At 47.8% G+C, this 15,456-nt stretch overlaps 2 protein-coding genes across 4 annotated transcripts in view; one reads left to right on the top strand and one right to left on the bottom strand.

Moving 5' to 3' along the window:
• Window positions 1–305: 305 nt before the first annotated feature.
• On the bottom strand, window positions 306–6,028 carry PEX11A (peroxisomal biogenesis factor 11 alpha; the record flags this gene model as incomplete). Of its 3 annotated transcripts, none has more annotated exons than XM_080551541.1 (3): window positions 306–3,549; window positions 5,122–5,237; window positions 5,889–6,028. In XM_080551541.1, the coding sequence occupies 3 exons, from the start codon at window positions 6,026–6,028 to the stop codon at window positions 2,984–2,986; spliced, it is 822 nt and encodes a 273-aa protein (XP_080407667.1). In that variant the 3' UTR covers window positions 306–2,983. The 3 variants fall into 3 exon arrangements, with proteins under 3 accessions (XP_080407667.1, XP_080407669.1, XP_080407668.1); XM_080551543.1 differs by lacking the exon at window positions 5,889–6,028 and adding an exon at window positions 5,358–5,546; XM_080551542.1 differs by lacking the exons at window positions 5,122–5,237; window positions 5,889–6,028 and adding an exon at window positions 5,358–5,684.
• Window positions 6,029–6,111: 83 nt separating this feature from the next.
• WDR93 (WD repeat domain 93) overlaps window positions 6,112–15,456 on the top strand; it is a 33,890-nt gene continuing 24,545 nt past the window's right edge. The window contains exons 1-14 of the mRNA XM_080551540.1: window positions 6,112–6,246; window positions 6,843–7,038; window positions 7,367–7,741; window positions 8,335–8,417; window positions 9,333–9,456; window positions 10,527–10,614; window positions 11,220–11,403; window positions 11,591–11,661; window positions 12,089–12,175; window positions 12,490–12,621; window positions 13,135–13,351; window positions 14,027–14,087; window positions 14,822–14,978; window positions 15,201–15,378. Of these exons, the coding sequence (XP_080407666.1) occupies window positions 7,625–7,741; window positions 8,335–8,417; window positions 9,333–9,456; window positions 10,527–10,614; window positions 11,220–11,403; window positions 11,591–11,661; window positions 12,089–12,175; window positions 12,490–12,621; window positions 13,135–13,351; window positions 14,027–14,087; window positions 14,822–14,978; window positions 15,201–15,378 (1,499 nt within the window). The 5' untranslated portion in view covers window positions 6,112–6,246; window positions 6,843–7,038; window positions 7,367–7,624. The remainder of the gene's footprint in view (window positions 6,247–6,842; window positions 7,039–7,366; window positions 7,742–8,334; window positions 8,418–9,332; window positions 9,457–10,526; window positions 10,615–11,219; window positions 11,404–11,590; window positions 11,662–12,088; window positions 12,176–12,489; window positions 12,622–13,134; window positions 13,352–14,026; window positions 14,088–14,821; window positions 14,979–15,200; window positions 15,379–15,456) is intronic.

The raw sequence follows: 15,456 nt of genomic DNA, 5'->3' as shown, positions 1-15,456 counted from the left end.
ACTAACTGCTTGTACTCAAGGCAGCTGATGGCAATTCCCAAAATGCCATTTTTCAGGTGATTTCATGTGCACTTTTACCAGGTACTCACATGTTTACTTCTTAATGTTTTTGCATCTGAAATTGGGGTTGTAAATGAGCCTGTCAAATCTGGCTGCCACCCTGCTCCTGTGAAAGGAATGCTCTATAACCCGAGAACAAACACAGGCAGTATCTCTTCAACAGTTTCGCCCAATTTGGAGATATGAGAGAGGATTCCTTCTTCGGCATCTCTTCTCCACCCTCTAAATCACACACAGACATGGTGTCATTCTTAGATAAGTTTATTGCTTGCGTTCAAACAGCTGTCCTTATTCCAACTGCTGGATTAGAAACATACAAAGAAAAGGCACTAAAAGGATCTTCTCCACTTGATCATGATTCTATGGCTTCAGTCACATCACGTTAAAGTACATTAAATTACTAGCCTCCAGCTGGGGAGCAGAAAGGCAAGTGTTAGTGCTTAACATCCAGTAAAGTTACTCCTGTATGCTCTGACCTGTTCTATACAGAATGGGGCAGGTAAGGCTGAGAAAGGCTGAAAATTCATTGCCCTGTCTCCCAGGTTAAGTCTGTACTTGTTAATCCACCCCAGTCCCTCCAGGAGAAACATCAAGAACCGGCTTGTGGCTTTGCATAGTGTTTGCTTGGCACAAGGGCAAAAAACCCACACTACTCCCTCTGCAGAGGGCAGAGCGAGGTATATCTGGCCAGGGGCCACATCAGCAAGTTAATCTCTTTCCCTTTACCTATGAACTACAAGGGAAAGAGAGGAATCAGCTTGCAAAACAGCGGAAGATCTATTTTGTATCCAAGAGGTCCCCTGAGAGGAATTCGTAATGCAGCTTCTTGCAAGAAGACAAAATTCTGTAGACAAAGGGTAGCCAAACCTTCGCTGCCAGGACATCGAGATTCTTCTCCTTTCCTTAGGAGAGGAGTTAAGAGGGTGTAGGGGTTGCTGCACGTTAGGATAATGATCAGTCTGACCGAGGGAGGGATGGGTCACACACTGCCAGCATCTCAAAGGCAAGGAGAGTAAAGGAACAAAACAACCACACTATTAAAAAGGGTATCAGGAGGAAGCCCTTGAAGGCAACATATCCATTATGGTCTGAACTGCCAGTACACTCTGCTTTTAATGGTGTTCATTTCCATATTAAAAAGAAGAGCTGCTGCAGGCCATGTTTGGTCTTCAGAAACACTTAATTATCCTGCTCAGCAACCTCTTTTTTCAAACCCTTCATTGGCAGCCTAAGACTTCAGATTCAAAGTGGAAGTGATTCCAGGCATGACCACAACGACTTAAGGTAAACTGGGGCACTGCATTACCGTGCCTACTCAATTCCACAGCCTTCTCCTTTTAATAAAGGAGACCAGCACCTTTTAATTTCTGTTTACAGACAGTATCAGGAATAATAAGAGAGTACCTTGGTCCTGGTTAGAGTAATCTCTGTTCACATCTCCTGACAGATGAAACAAGGAGTCCTTGCATCTGAAAGCAACAGAACACACAGGCCGAGCTCTGATGAAGAAAAGCGATAATTTTGTCTCCTACATGATGTGCAAATTTGTCTCAGACAGTGTGGTGTACTCTGCGAAGTCAGGAGCAAAGACTGCACGTCATGTAACTGTGAGACAGTTGGACACAGCATTTCTCCTTTAACCTAGATCAGTGCCTGGCAATCGTTCCCATCTAGGTAACTGAAGAGCAATCATGCTGTCACAGGGCAAATATAAGGCATTTTCAAATGGCAGAACCAGCGAGGGAATGCAAAAGAAATCTCATGGTTGTGATGGGAGGATAATGAGGATAAAGAAAGAAAATGTGAAACGTGAATGCCCAAATCCAGGTAATAAGCTTCTCTTCTCAAGGAGATTCTGATACGATCAAGTCCAACTCCATTCCCTTCCCTCCAGGAGCTTACACAACTGGAAACACACCCTTGCAGTTTGACTCGACAAGCTCCAAGACAGCCTTCTCTCCTTAAATACAGGTTCCAAAGCTCCTTATTACAGTGGATGTTTTCAAGTAAAATTAAAACAGAAGAACAAGCTGCTTATCACACTGCGATTAATGTAAAATGGTTGAATTGAGAATCATGGGGGCTTGGGAGTTAAGGTGCATGTGTAATGGGAAATGTAGTGCTCAGGAGAGGTTCCAGATTCACAGCTTTGGAAAGTCAGTTCCCTACAAATCACAGCATTATCGGCAATGAGAGCAGCTTTTCCCAGGCACTGTCCTTCACCAAAATCCTCAGCTGGAAAAGTCAGAGTAAGTGGCCAGCAGTCCTTGGCTCACATTAAGGAAAAGAAGAAGGTGCTGATGCCCTGGGACAAAGCTGGCACTCACCAGACCATAGGTCGAGCGTCAACAGTGCGTGCTCATGTAACGCGGAGATCACTGGAAGGTCAGGTAACACCACTTCTCAGTTAGCTTCAAACCACCGCCCACAGACGTCAGGATCCAGCAGTCCAGTCCCATCACAACACTCCGGCTTCCCTTCAGGCCATTTAAGCAGAGTTCCTAACTTGACTGAACACGCTGTAGAAAATTTGACTGCAGGAACCTTTGACTGGCGAATTCTAGCTTTCCAGTGTAAACACGATTAATTATGAGTCCTATTACCTATTGCAGTAGTCTAGGCAGCTATTTCGTAACCCTGTATTAAAATAAAGGATCATCAGTAGTTCCTTATCTGGCAGCCACGTTCCAAGTCCTGTCTCTGTTTGTGCAATGTTATTCTGTCTTTTCCCATTTTCACTCCATTGGACACCATCTGCAAAGAGAGAGGGAAGGAGCAAGGGTGGAGTTCATTTATTCAGGGGACAAAACTCATCTTGAGGTTACTGTGAGATATCTTCATTTGTAAAGTGCCACAGGGAGAACAAAAACCTGTCAGAGGTTCAAAGCTGTTGGCTCACCGCACACCGTGCGGTTCCTCTCTGTCACTGTTTCAGCTTCAGATGAGGGCTTGCTAATGTGAGGATCCCCACCAGAGAGGAGAGGAGGCCACAGAAACCAATCACTCCTGGATTGGTCTTGTAGATCCCCAGTGTATCCAAAGGACCTGAGAGATCACAGAGATTCTTCACCATGTCTAGCACCAGCGGAGGATGATTTTTAAGTATCTGAAACAGGAGGAGGAAAAAACCATGCAAGCCATCACATTTCAAACAGTTTAGTTCCTGATTTCGTTTGTCCCAGGAAGAATTCTCCTTAATCTTTTCTTTCTGTACAGCGTGTTCCAGCCTCCATGAGACCTCATACCAATCCCTGGCCAGGTTCATCAGCAGCGAAAAGTAGTAGCACTTGGTAGCCCAGTTCCGCCACTTTGGCGCATCGATGTCAGGCTGGAGTCCAACGCTCTTCAACCACAGAACCGTGTCGCAGACGAAGTACAGGGCACGGGTTAGGTTGGAAGCTGTAAGGCAGACGCGAGGAACCACGTCTGGCAGCTGCGTAGTTCTCCTGGCTGCTACCAAGGCATGCACCGTGTTGCCCAGTCGGAACACTGCAAGAGACACCACAACGGTTAGCATGGCTACTGCAGAGACACAGCTCTAGGCAGGGAGACTCCGCACATCGCTGCCCACACGTACATTTCTTACATACATACTGCCCATATGTATATTTCTTACATTTGCATAAACTTAACAGGCTTTGGGCACTTGTATGCTTAAACATCTTCTCCACTCTTAAGGAGAGCTGCAAGTTCGCAGTGTGAGAGGCTAGTATTAGGGAGGAAAGGGGTGCAAATCCCTCAGTACTACTGTCCTAAACACAATTTTGTCAATAGCCAGGAGTTGCCAGCTTTTCCTGCTGCTCCATTTTCAGTGTGTGGGTGTGCTCTGGACCCATATGACTCTGAACAGGGCAGTGACACAAACAGAGCCTCCAGTGTCAGTGGTACACTGCTGTGAATTTCCCTTAACGCTGGACAGGAGATGTTACGGCATAAACCCCATTGCCACCACGAGCTACACCTTTCCTAAGCTTCTGCAAAAGCTGGTGATTTACATGCTGAGCACGCTGACACCCAAGTCCCTCCTCAGCCACGAATTTGTCAGAGGTACACATAGTTCCCTGCAAACAGGAGCAGTATATTCCACTTCAAGCTGTAACACTTAACAAACCCTATTTCATGCCCTGCACAGTTTAGGTTTCACCTCATGAATGTTAATACTGTATCACACAAAATACTTTTAATAACCTGCTGCGCTGTAACAGTGATAGATGTTGGCTGTACCCAAGTTTAGTGGAGCTACAAGCGCCCTGAATTTAGGCCTGAAGCCTACTAGAGGTTTGTTTAGCACAAACAAGAGAATTATGGCTATGCTGATAAACCAGCTGGCCTCTCTCCTGGAAATTACCATACTCCAGAGCTAATTGGCATAATAAAACGAATCTATGGTAACACATTAAATCAGCGTACTTGCCTCACGTATTGAAATTGTTCCAGGATTGAGTAATTGATAAGTAGGTGTAAGATCAAGCTGAAAGCAAACAGGACAACCGCAGCAACAAACAGCACAGCCCTAACAGATGCAGGGCTGACACAGAATGAAGTGATGCATACAGTTAGACCATGAGAAAAGTAGGGAAGGGTATATAATTTAGTAGAGTGTAAGTGCTAAAGGAAAGTCATGTGTGAAGTAAGATTTAAGAAGCCACATTGAAGGATGGTTCTTCAGAGGCGATTTTCATGGCATGGTGATCTTTAATGTTAAGATGCCTCTCTCTGTTAGCTGGGAGGACTAATGGGAGTGCAGTAAGCCAGTTGTGTGTCAGAACTCCTTGTTCTGCCCCTAAAGAGGGATGACAACTTCGATTCCTGCAGCAGCAGCTGGCTGTTACCTTACTTCTCCAGTTCTCCCAGCAACAACTCATCGGCGAGGAGGCTAAAGAAGCGATAAATGTCATTTTAGCCTTACTGATTCTGGCAAGCCAAGGCAGGGTAAGGATGTTGACAGCTCTGCGAGTACATTAGAAGGGTTTTGTGGCTCCAGGTGAGGCACAGAGAGGGCCAGGCGAGTTGGGTGGAGGTGCCCGTGGCGGAGGCCGTCCCCGGGACACCGGTACTTACTCTTACGGCCAGAGCTCATGCTGGCTTCCAGCTGCTTCAGCTTCAGCACCAGCTCCTCCTTATCGGCCTTACGCTCTATGACATAGCTCAGCAGCATGCACGTGTACTGCGTGGCTCTGCAGCGGCAAACACAGCAGGAACGCGGGGTGAAAACGCGACGGGCACACGGGGCTGGGGGGCGACAACGCCGGGGCTGGGGGGGGCACCGGGGGCCCGCGGGGCGGCCCCGCACTCACCGTAGGAGCCGCTCGCGGCCCTGGCTGCGGTCGGTGAAGTCCACGAAGCGCTCCATGGCGGCGGCGGCGGCGGGGCAGCACCGGGAGGAGAACGGCGGCCGCCCCGCTCCGCTCCGCCCCGCTCCGCCCCGCCGGCGGAACCTTGCCGCTGCGGCCTCTGTTCCCCGGCCGGGCGGCGTCGCTGCCGGCCCGTTGTCATGGCGACCGGCAACGGCGGGGCAGGTGCGGGCCGGTGTCCCCGCGAAAAGCTTCCCCCCCCCCCGGTTGTTTTTTTTTTTTTTAATGCCTTCTCATAAATCTTAACAAACTCAGCCCTAAACTTTTCCTTTTTTTTTTTTTTTTTTTGTAAATGTAAAATATCAATGTCTGTGTGGCCGATATTCGCAGAGCAGAACAAAAACTATAAGTAACAGAGGGGCTGCAACAAGTGGAAATGAGCTACACAGAACAAGTTTGCTCTGCCCATGCCCAAAGGAACCCCCTTCCCTCTTAAAGATCATTAACCGTATTTTCTTTTTTTTTTCCCTTTACCTCATGAAAGTAGATATTGTGCGATTCTTCGTTCTCCTGCACCTGCTGTGGTTACTGCACCGGTGGTGTGCTCTGCACTGGGAGAGGCAGCAAGATGCCCGCGCGTGTCCGGAAGCATTCCCTGGAGATTCCTCCGCCATCTGAGGAGGACTGGCTAAAGGATGACGAGGAAGACTTCTTCCTGCAGGATCCCGAGCGAATACGTGATGTGTTGCCTCAGCCCTTCAGGATGGTCAACAAACTGGTGATGCTGGTTTTTGAAAATGCTATGGAAATCATCGAAAGAAGGGAGACGCTCTGAGAAGCACAAAAACTGAAGGTCCAGCCCACAAAATGCTTTCCTACAGCTGAATTCCAGGTACAGAGCCCCTTACACCAGGGATAGCAGCAATTACCTTGCCGGTTTCTCTAGAGAATATCCATTCAGTTGGCTTTACATCCTCCTGTTCATCACCTTCCTCGGAATCCACCACCATCTCCCCGATTCATTTCAAAAGGCTGCAGTTTCTCAGCTTGTCTGACAGGTTCTGCTTGCCACCCATCTATCACATCTCTCTGAAAAGAAAGAAGCAGGTATTAAAGAGTACTAAATTCACCTTCTGCTTCCTTGGCTGGCTCCACCCTTGTTGGCCCAGAAGGTAATTAGTCAGTAGCATGCAAATGAGCAAGCTTGGCTTTGTGTAATAGTGAATATGCTGTGAAAGGTGGGAACAGTTTTTTATTTTTTATTTCTGAGAGAAATAAACTCTCTAATTCCTGACAGAGCAATCTCTGTGACAGAGGAGATGAGACCTTCTTCCCCTGCTCTTCTGATGAAAGCTCATGCAAAAGCTTTTCCCTTGTAGAATAATCAGCCTTTGCTATTGGTGAAAGGTTAGGAGAGTATTGCTAGTGTGGCTGATGTATCCTCCTCGTCTGAAGTGGGGTGCACACATCTTTTCCCTTTCTTGGTAGGTAACTGGAACAGCCAATTGCCTGTCAGTGTCTGGAAAATTCATCTTTGTTGGTCTGTCCGTGGGTCTGGCTGCCTTCAGGAGGTACGACTGTAAGCAGGTCTGTGTTTGGGATGCAGTCAAGACAGAGATTTGTGTCATCCGCTCCTCGGACTTGGGGAACGAGCACCATGTCCTGCTCACTGTGGATGAAGTGGGTAGGTGTGACGTGGGTTTCCCTGACCTGGCTGGTGGATGGCTGCGCTCTGGAGCTGAGGGGTTGATAGCTGCTTTATGGAAGAGTGCTAAATCAGGAGGAATGTGAGTGTGGCTGTTGTATTTCCTAGAAAGCCCTGCAAAAAAGAGTGTTAGGTAACGGGCTGTAGGGTGATAGAGTGGCCCTAAGGCCTTGGGATTAGGAAAGGGTGTGGGTTTGGTGTCATAGGTGCAGGGCTGAGGCTGAAGTGCAATAGGTTTTAGGAATAACTTGGACCAGATGGAAAGAAGCATTGCTAGGTGTGACCTCCTGCTTGTGCTTTGTTTCAGCACCTGTAATTGCACAGCCCTGTGGTAAACAAGTTTGTTTGTTGATTCATCTGAAACCTGTCATTTCTGGTGGAGGTGCTTTTCAGACTGTCTTATCCATCTCTGTGTACAATCGAGTGTTTGCTGGTGATGACAAAGGAAGCCAGTGAAAGTGTATTGCTGGAAGCAGTGGGGTATTCTTCCTTGAGCCCAGAAAAAAACAAAAACATAATCCTGTCCACTCTCCTGGACATACTGTAACAGCCCTCTCCCAAGAGCATGGCTACCATCTGTTCACTTTCCTCCTCCTACTTCTGTATTTCTATTGCAGGGCTTGTCTCGCTCTTCTGCTTTCACAGGGAAAGCTTCCTACTCATTAAGATCTTAAATGAGGTGGTAAGTACTGATTTAATTGCATAGACACTGCGTAAGGACTAGTAAATAATCAATCATGAAGAATACTAATTGCCTTCAGGAAATTCGGTCATGGGCAGCCACATGCTGACACCAGAGCTCATTCACTGAGCCAGAAGCATGCAGGTTGGCTGGTGGTGTGACATATACTCTCTGAGTGCCAAAGTCATCCCATGCCAACGTCCCAGAGATGTATCTGCAGCAAAAGCAGCTGCTGGAGGTCCCTGACACCATCCTATATGAACCAGAGGAATAAATCTTCATTTAGACTAGTCTCAGGGAAGTGATTTTCAGAACTACTGGCTTACATGCACCTTGAAAGGACAGCCTGATGCAAGGCGCAAACTAAACATCTCTGAGGTGTTTACACAGAGCACACAGGAGTAGCACTAAGGGCCACCAGACCTTCCTGCCAACCCAGAGGAAACCTGAGAAACAAAACCCTAGGCACAAGATACTTTACTGGGAAAGAATATTCAGTTCTGTTCTTCCAACAGTATTGAGAACTGTGTAAGGCCGTGGAGCTCTGTGACTCAGTGATCTTGCTTTGACGCCAGCCTGCTTTTCTTTGGCAGGAAGATATTAGCAAGCGAAGTACTTGTGTGGAGGTGGTGCTGTCCTCAGGAGGTGATTATGCAGGAGTCCTGCTGCAAGGCAAGTGCAAGAACACGGTGTGTTCGATGACGGCTGTTGTGTTCTAGCACAGGGGCCAGCAGCAATGCTTTTAAAATGTTCCAAACATTCTGGGTTCCCAGGGATCCTGTTCCTAGCCTTCCCAGTCCCTCTCCCAGCTTAGAGACATGCTTCTGCTGCTTTCTTTCCTCCCCAAAGGCCTGGTATGGATCAGCACTGATCCCAAAAGTTGGCTGACTGGAACCGGTCAGTGCATTTCCCAGCTCCCATTAGGCTTAGCAAAGCAGAGGCTCAGTGAAGGCTCCTCCTGTCCCCAGAATTACTTACCTCAGTTCTTCCTCTGGTTCACTATGGCTCACTTTTATGCTGCAAGCATGTAGACCTGAAGAAATTTCTCTGCCAATGTAAGCCAGACAGCATAGAGACAATTTCTAAAAACACTACAACCAACTCTCCTTGCTATACTGTTCTGCTGTTTCATGGCAGCTACCTCTGTCAACTCATTTGCTGCTAACAGGTTTTCTGGACCCCTCTTTGGTGGTACCTGCCTGGATATGTGCTGAGAACAATTTATATTTGATTGATTTAAATATATATCTCAACCGTTTGTAGAGAGCCAGTGTGTGAAACCATGTCTCACTTTCTGCTTTAAATCAGAGGCGTCAGGTCAAATTCCCTGACTGAATTGCTTGATGGAATTTGTTTGGTGGTTGTGGGGCTTTGAGGGGTTGAACTGGATGAAGGCTGTAATGTCAGCCTCAGTCAAGCATGTGAAACCCTAAGTGGGAGGAGAGGTGGGTTGTATGGAGTTCACCAGGATTTTATATTTCAAAAACTCTCCACATTTTGTTTTAATGATATAAGATAACAGAGGCTGCTTGCTTGAAAGACCTTTACTCCTTGTTTCCAGTTGCTCAACAAAGTTTCCCAATGCAGGCAGCTCAAAAGTTTGGCTGGAGGTCTACCGATTGCCTAAGGATTCCTGGCTGAAGGAGACAGAGAGGAGCCCAGGAGCTGCAGCAGGGCTGGCTTTCAGGGAGATGAGGTCAAGCTGGACATCTGTGGTACAAAACAGTTTCACCCCTCTCCATGCTATTTTTTCTTATACCCTTTTGCCTACAGGTCTTTCCCCAAACCTTGCTCTTGCAGACAGCGACAGCAAGATACAGGCTGAACAAGTCTGTCAGCCCAGGGGGATGGAGCATGTGTCTCTACAGCTGCCCATCCCACATTTCACAAGGCCTTTGTGTTATTGGGACATGTTTACTCTCCCAAGACAGGCTTTCCAATGAGGTTCCTTTGGTCCCAGGGCTAGCATTCCTGCTGCTCCTCCCTGAAACCGTCAGCTCCTTTCCCAGCAGTATTGCCCCATCTGAGGAGGCCCTGTGCAAGGGTATTCCCACAGGGTTTCTCCCTTATGTTATTAGGGGAAGGTGGAGGAGCACAGTGGGAATCAGGCCTGAGATCTCCACTCAGAAGTCTGGTCCTGCAAGGGCCTATGACTTGGGTTCTTGTTTTAGGCTGCCTACGAGGGGGATCTGGGCGGCTCATAGCTGAATCCACCTGAGCAAGGCAATGTCTCCGCCCTGCCTCAGTTAGTTTGTTTGAACTAACCAATGCAATCACCAGTTTGTCGGCAAAAAAGTCTGGAGCCGCATGGAGACTGTTCTACAGAGTTAGTAACTGGCCTCAATGAACATCCTGGGCTGTTGAGGGAAATCTTAAATGCTGAGTCAGTGCTTAACCCTCTCCTACATCACTTTCGCCCTTCTAGATTTCACCTTTCCACACACAGACACCTTCTGCCCAGAACCTCCAGCTAACCCTCTGTAATACCTGCCTCATACCTCTTGCTTCTCCTTCAGCAGAGACTTTTCTGGGAATTCAAGAGTGAACTCCTCCACCCTTTGTAATGGTGTTAAGGAACTAGTGGACTCCTTGGGTTTCTGTGTTTTGGCCTGAAGAATGAGCCTAAAATGAGTATCTCAGTATAGGAGGCAATGTGAGATTTGCCTATGCTTCCTTCAGGAAGCATTCGATTCCCGTGAACTTCTGACAGGTGAAAACTTAGCAGCATTGAACACAACACAGCTCCAGGGAAGCCACTTCTCAGGCTGACATTTTTCTGTTGCAGGAGTCTTTCGTGTCTGCAAACAAAGCTGAGGCAAAGCTGAGTCTCCCAGTGCTGCTGCTGAAAGTGAAACCACCCAAGCCCATTACAGGTCAGGGACTGTTTCTGTACTTAGAACATGCTGTCTTCTTCAGGTGGCAAAGGAATCATGACCCTTAAGTCTACAGAACAGTCAGAAAACTTCAGTAATGTGCTCATTTGTCCCTTCCTGGCCTATCTTTGTTAGCACAAAACACTTCAGTGTGTCTGGAAGTGGTTGTCATACACCCTTGGCTTCATTGTCACCAGAGAGGGAGGAGGCTGCTCCTAGATTCTGGCAACCTGACAGCACCCTTACTTTTGTCACTCTGACTCCTGGATTCAGGAACATACTGACGCTTTACAGAGAGGATGGGGAGGGAGCAGACATTGGGCTGGGACGATGTCAGGGAGAATGCCACAGAAAGGCAAGGTGAGCAGGGTCCTCTGACTTGTTCTAATCCCTGCCTCCAAATACTGGGAGATGGGTTAGTGATATGGAAAGTCTCAGATAATACGTTAAGGTTGAAATTCTTATACCAGGAAAATGCAGTGTGGTCTTCAAGACAATGCCACCCTGAAGGTGGGATGGTAAAAGTGCATCTGGGACTCTCCCACATCTTCATGGTGCCTACTCCTCCCAGGGCTGTGCCTCTTCCCTTTATGTTTGTAATCTAGGAACTAATTTTAAGAGCCCTTTGGATGCCTTGAAGAAAGTGGATGATGGCAGCGTGCTTGGCTTGGGGCACAATCACCTGATCAAGGACTCTCAGTGGGAGCAGCAGGAGGCAATCTTCCACAGCACTTACCGGGAGTTTCTGGAGGCTGAGGGTGAGAGTGAGAGCAAGGATGAGGTTCCCAGGTGAGTGAGCGTCCCAGCCAGCATTTCATTCCATGAGACTTCAACATGGGACACTTCAAGTGTAGATGGAAACCTCTTTCTTAGCTCTGTTTCCCAGGGCTTCAGGGCAGGGGGCTAGAGCAATTCCAGAGCCTGTTGCATCACTACCTACTTATCAAGGCCTTTCTTTACTTGATTCCTTTTTCAGGCGTGCAACTTTTCATTTTCTCCTGCCCAGCTGGATCCTACAGGAGGGAGTTGAAATAAAAGTACAGCCAGGTAACTCAACTGAGCAAAAACATGTTAACATGTGAAGTTTGTCATTGCATGACATTGAGCTCCAGTTAGAACTCAGTGACTCTGGGTTGGGTTGGCTCTATAAATTCCATCTTCAAAGGCATAAGTCTGGGTAAAATATCAGCCCTAAGACTTTAAAGTCAGTCACCGGCATGAAGTCAAACAAACTGGGCTCCTTGGTTTAAAATAACTAAATGAGGGGGACACATAGGCAAGGAAAAAAAAAAAAAGACAGACAAGGGAGAATTTGTTGTGTTCTAGTTTGTGGGAGTAGAGTTTCTATAAGTCTTGTCAAGGAAACCAGGAAAGCCTTGATAAGAGCTTTCTAATTGGGGTTTTGGTGTCCTGGATTGTTCCTTTCTTTGTTCCTTGATATCCTCTATTTTCATTGTCCCTATCTCCGTTCTAGATGTTCCAGCTACCATCAGTGTGTACTGGGATGGAAGCCACAATCTCTGTTTCTATTTACTTAACCGTCCACTCAAGGAAAAAGTGGGTAAGGAAGTCTTACTTTCCATAACAGAGCACTTTGGGGAGTGAGAGTATTCAGTGGCCCGTAGCTGTCACTCAGCCAGATCTTCCACTATTCAGGGAAACGAGGAATGGGGAGGAGAGCTACACCATATCTTGTGTATTTGGCTGCTATTTGGATTGCAGGGTTCTGTGTTGTACAGGCTGACAGAATCTTTAGTGAAGCAACCCCATCAAGAGACTGCAGAATAGTACATGTTTTATTGGGAAACTGGAAGCTGGTACCATGAGAGAGAATGTTCTGCACTTTCTTATCTGTCTTTGTGTCCTTCTGTTTAGATGCTGATCTGAAACCTGATGTTGTGTGGCCATGTGCAGCTCCAATTGCATGCTCAGCTGTCAGTTCCTGCTCCAGGTACCTGGCACTGGCACGTGAAGATTCAGCAATAACTATTTGGGATAAACACGTAGGTGAGCTTGCCTTTTGGTACTGTGCACTGGGATCACAATGGATAGATTGTTCCCTTCCTTAGGAGTGTAAGGCTCTGGCTTGGTGTGAGCAGGGAGCTGCCAGTGAATTTACGAGCAAATCTGAAATTAGTTCGGACCCGCTTGTTCATGGGATGCTCTGCCAGAAGTTGCCAAAGCAGCCTGACTCCATAGCCCTGATAGAACCATTCCCATGCACAGCAATGCAGGGGCTGTGAACTGCTGCAGCAAGGACTGACACCTCTCTCGTCCTGAGGCTGCGGGACAGTCACTGCTTTGCCACTGCATCCTCAGGCTATCTTTGAGGCTGTTGTGGCATCACAGTCCAGGCTGCCATCAGTGGAAGTATCATTCTGCCACGATGCGTGATTCTTCTGGCAGAAGAATCTTCTTCTGCCATCAAGGCTATTCTGGTAGCTTTTTTTCTTCTTAAACTGCTGCCTTTTTATTTATTTATTTATTTAGTTGGTTAATTTTTATTTAATGCCTCTCCAGGATATCCACTGTCTGTGACTGCCATGCCAGAGAAACGTCCCGTACGTAGCATCCACTTCCTGCAGAGTGCTGCAGCTGCCAGCAGTGAGACACCTTGCCCTGGTGTAGATCCTCCCTCTCCAACCGCGGAGCTTTTAGTGCTGTGTACAGATGGGTCTTTGTATTCGTTGAGAGCATCCAGGGCCAAGAAGCCCAGCATCACGCTCCTGGCAGACAGATGAGGTAGTCTCTGATAGATCTCACTCCAGACAAAGCTGCATTATAGTGCTCAGGTCCATCAGGGAGGCCCAGATCTCTGTGGGATAGAGGACTTTCTACTGCCTTCACCCAGATAGCTCTGCCATGTTGCTGTCAGCAACAAACACGGTTTTACTAGGAGTCAGTCCCAGTCCTAAAATCCAATGGTTGTTCCAGAACGATGGGTGTTCCTGGGTTCTGTGCACCAGAACACAGGGGCTTGTAGCACTGCTGATGTTCAACTAGCTGGGTCTCTGCCAGGTACCCAGGGCACTTCTTTCTTCTGTCCTTGCCAGAGTAACTTCCACTTGGAAGTCAAATTAAGCATTTCCTGACATCTTTCTATCAACTTTACTTTCACTTATCTCCTTGGTTTGAGGAGAAGAGAGGCTGCTGCTGCTCTGGGAGCTAGGGTTTCCTGTCTCCATGTCAGGCAGGGACTTGAATCTCCAATGTAGTTCTTGTGCAGCTATGCACATGGATAGGCCTTGGGGGGTCCTGCTCAGGAGGAAGCAGGCTTTGTTTGTATAGGGAAAGGACTTGGCTGGAACCTCATGCCAGCCCCTGTACCATATATTGCCATTGCCATTATTACGGCCTCTCAGTACATGTGATATGCATGAGACAGCGGCATAACCCTGCGTCTGTTTTACAGGCCTGAAGATCCAAATCTTGTTGTCAGCGCAGTGGTGCCTGTCCTGGCATTCCCCAGTGCTGTGAGTATGGCTGTCAAGTTCTTTAAGAGCACAGGTCCATCTGGCCTAGCACCCTCTTTCCAGTGATGGCTTTAACTGGGTACCTAGAAGAACAAGAACAGGGCAAGCAGATGTTGCTCTCCTCACATTCTTTCCCAGCCTCCAGCTATTTTCAGCTCAAGGACTTCCTGCACTAGTTACAGTTCTGCATGTACCTTCTAACTCTCAAACGATTTCTCTTCCTTGATCTTACTTGGTATCCCCTTGTACCTTTCCCTTGTTCTCTAATGACCGCTGAGGTGGGAGGCACTGGAGGCCTGCATGTGGGAGCGTCCAGCTGCAAAAATGAGAGGGTCTGGCTGTGAAGCTTCCAGGATCAGAGTCAAATACAGGAGGGCATCATGGTGGGAAGTTGTAAGCACAAGTCCAGGCAGACCTTTCAAGTAGCCTCCAAGTTTTCAGGCTTGGGGAGAAAAAGACTAAAAGCCCTTCACCAGAGCCAGCCATGCAGAAGACTGCATCTACTTAATTTCTGACTTGTCCTGCTGCCCCTTCCCAATCCCAGCCCAGCAGTTCTGGTCCAAGTTCCCTGCACAGCCTGTTCTTGACTTGCTGTGGTCCTACGACTACTGGGCAAGCAAAGAAAACAGCATCATAATTGGGGATGTCAAGTCCTGAATGACATTCCCTGCCCTTTCCAGGAAATGCCTTCACCTCTCTTAGATCCACCTTTAAGTGTCAGCTTGCTGTTTCAGGCCCTGGTTTTCTCCTGGGATGGCACGGTGTCCTTGATGAACACTGCCACATCGCAGACTGTTTGCTGCTTCAATAGTCCACCTTCTCATGCTGTAGCATCCCCCTGGCAGCCAGTGTTCACGCTGGATACTGTGAATTGGTGCCTGCTTCCTCGAGGTGGGTATCAAGATGAAAAGTGGGACCGTGCAGTGATGTGGCAGTGAGAGGGCAAAGGACACTTCTGGGCTGTGTTTCTTGGCAGGCAAATGTCTGGGGAGGGCACAAATTCTCACAGCATGACCTCATGAGTTACTCTACAAGAATCGCTCAGAGCTGACAAGCTCTTGTATACTGGTACATCTCTACTAAGAGACCTACGCTGTTCTTGTCTCTGTCTAGGAGACGAGCAGCAGGCAGATGCATTGGCACAGAGCAGAGCCAGTCACAGCACCATCTTCCTCTTTTACTTCAACTCCTACCCACTAGAGGAGGCTTTCCCAAAGAAACCAGATTTGCCTTTCAAGTCCTTACAGAACATGCCTTTGTTTGAGAGATGTAACATGTTCCTGCGTGATAGGTAAGAGTCTCCTTCTGCCTGATAGGTAAGTGCATCGATGTAAGCTGTGGCGTTGCTGAGGTCCAAGCAAGGTCTCGC

Source organism: Anser brachyrhynchus (assembly GCF_964034855.1).
Source record: "Anser brachyrhynchus genome assembly, chromosome: 11".
In the NCBI taxonomy this organism is placed as follows: Eukaryota; Metazoa; Chordata; class Aves; order Anseriformes; family Anatidae; genus Anser; species Anser brachyrhynchus.
This window is presented reverse-complemented; position numbering and strand designations above follow the sequence as displayed.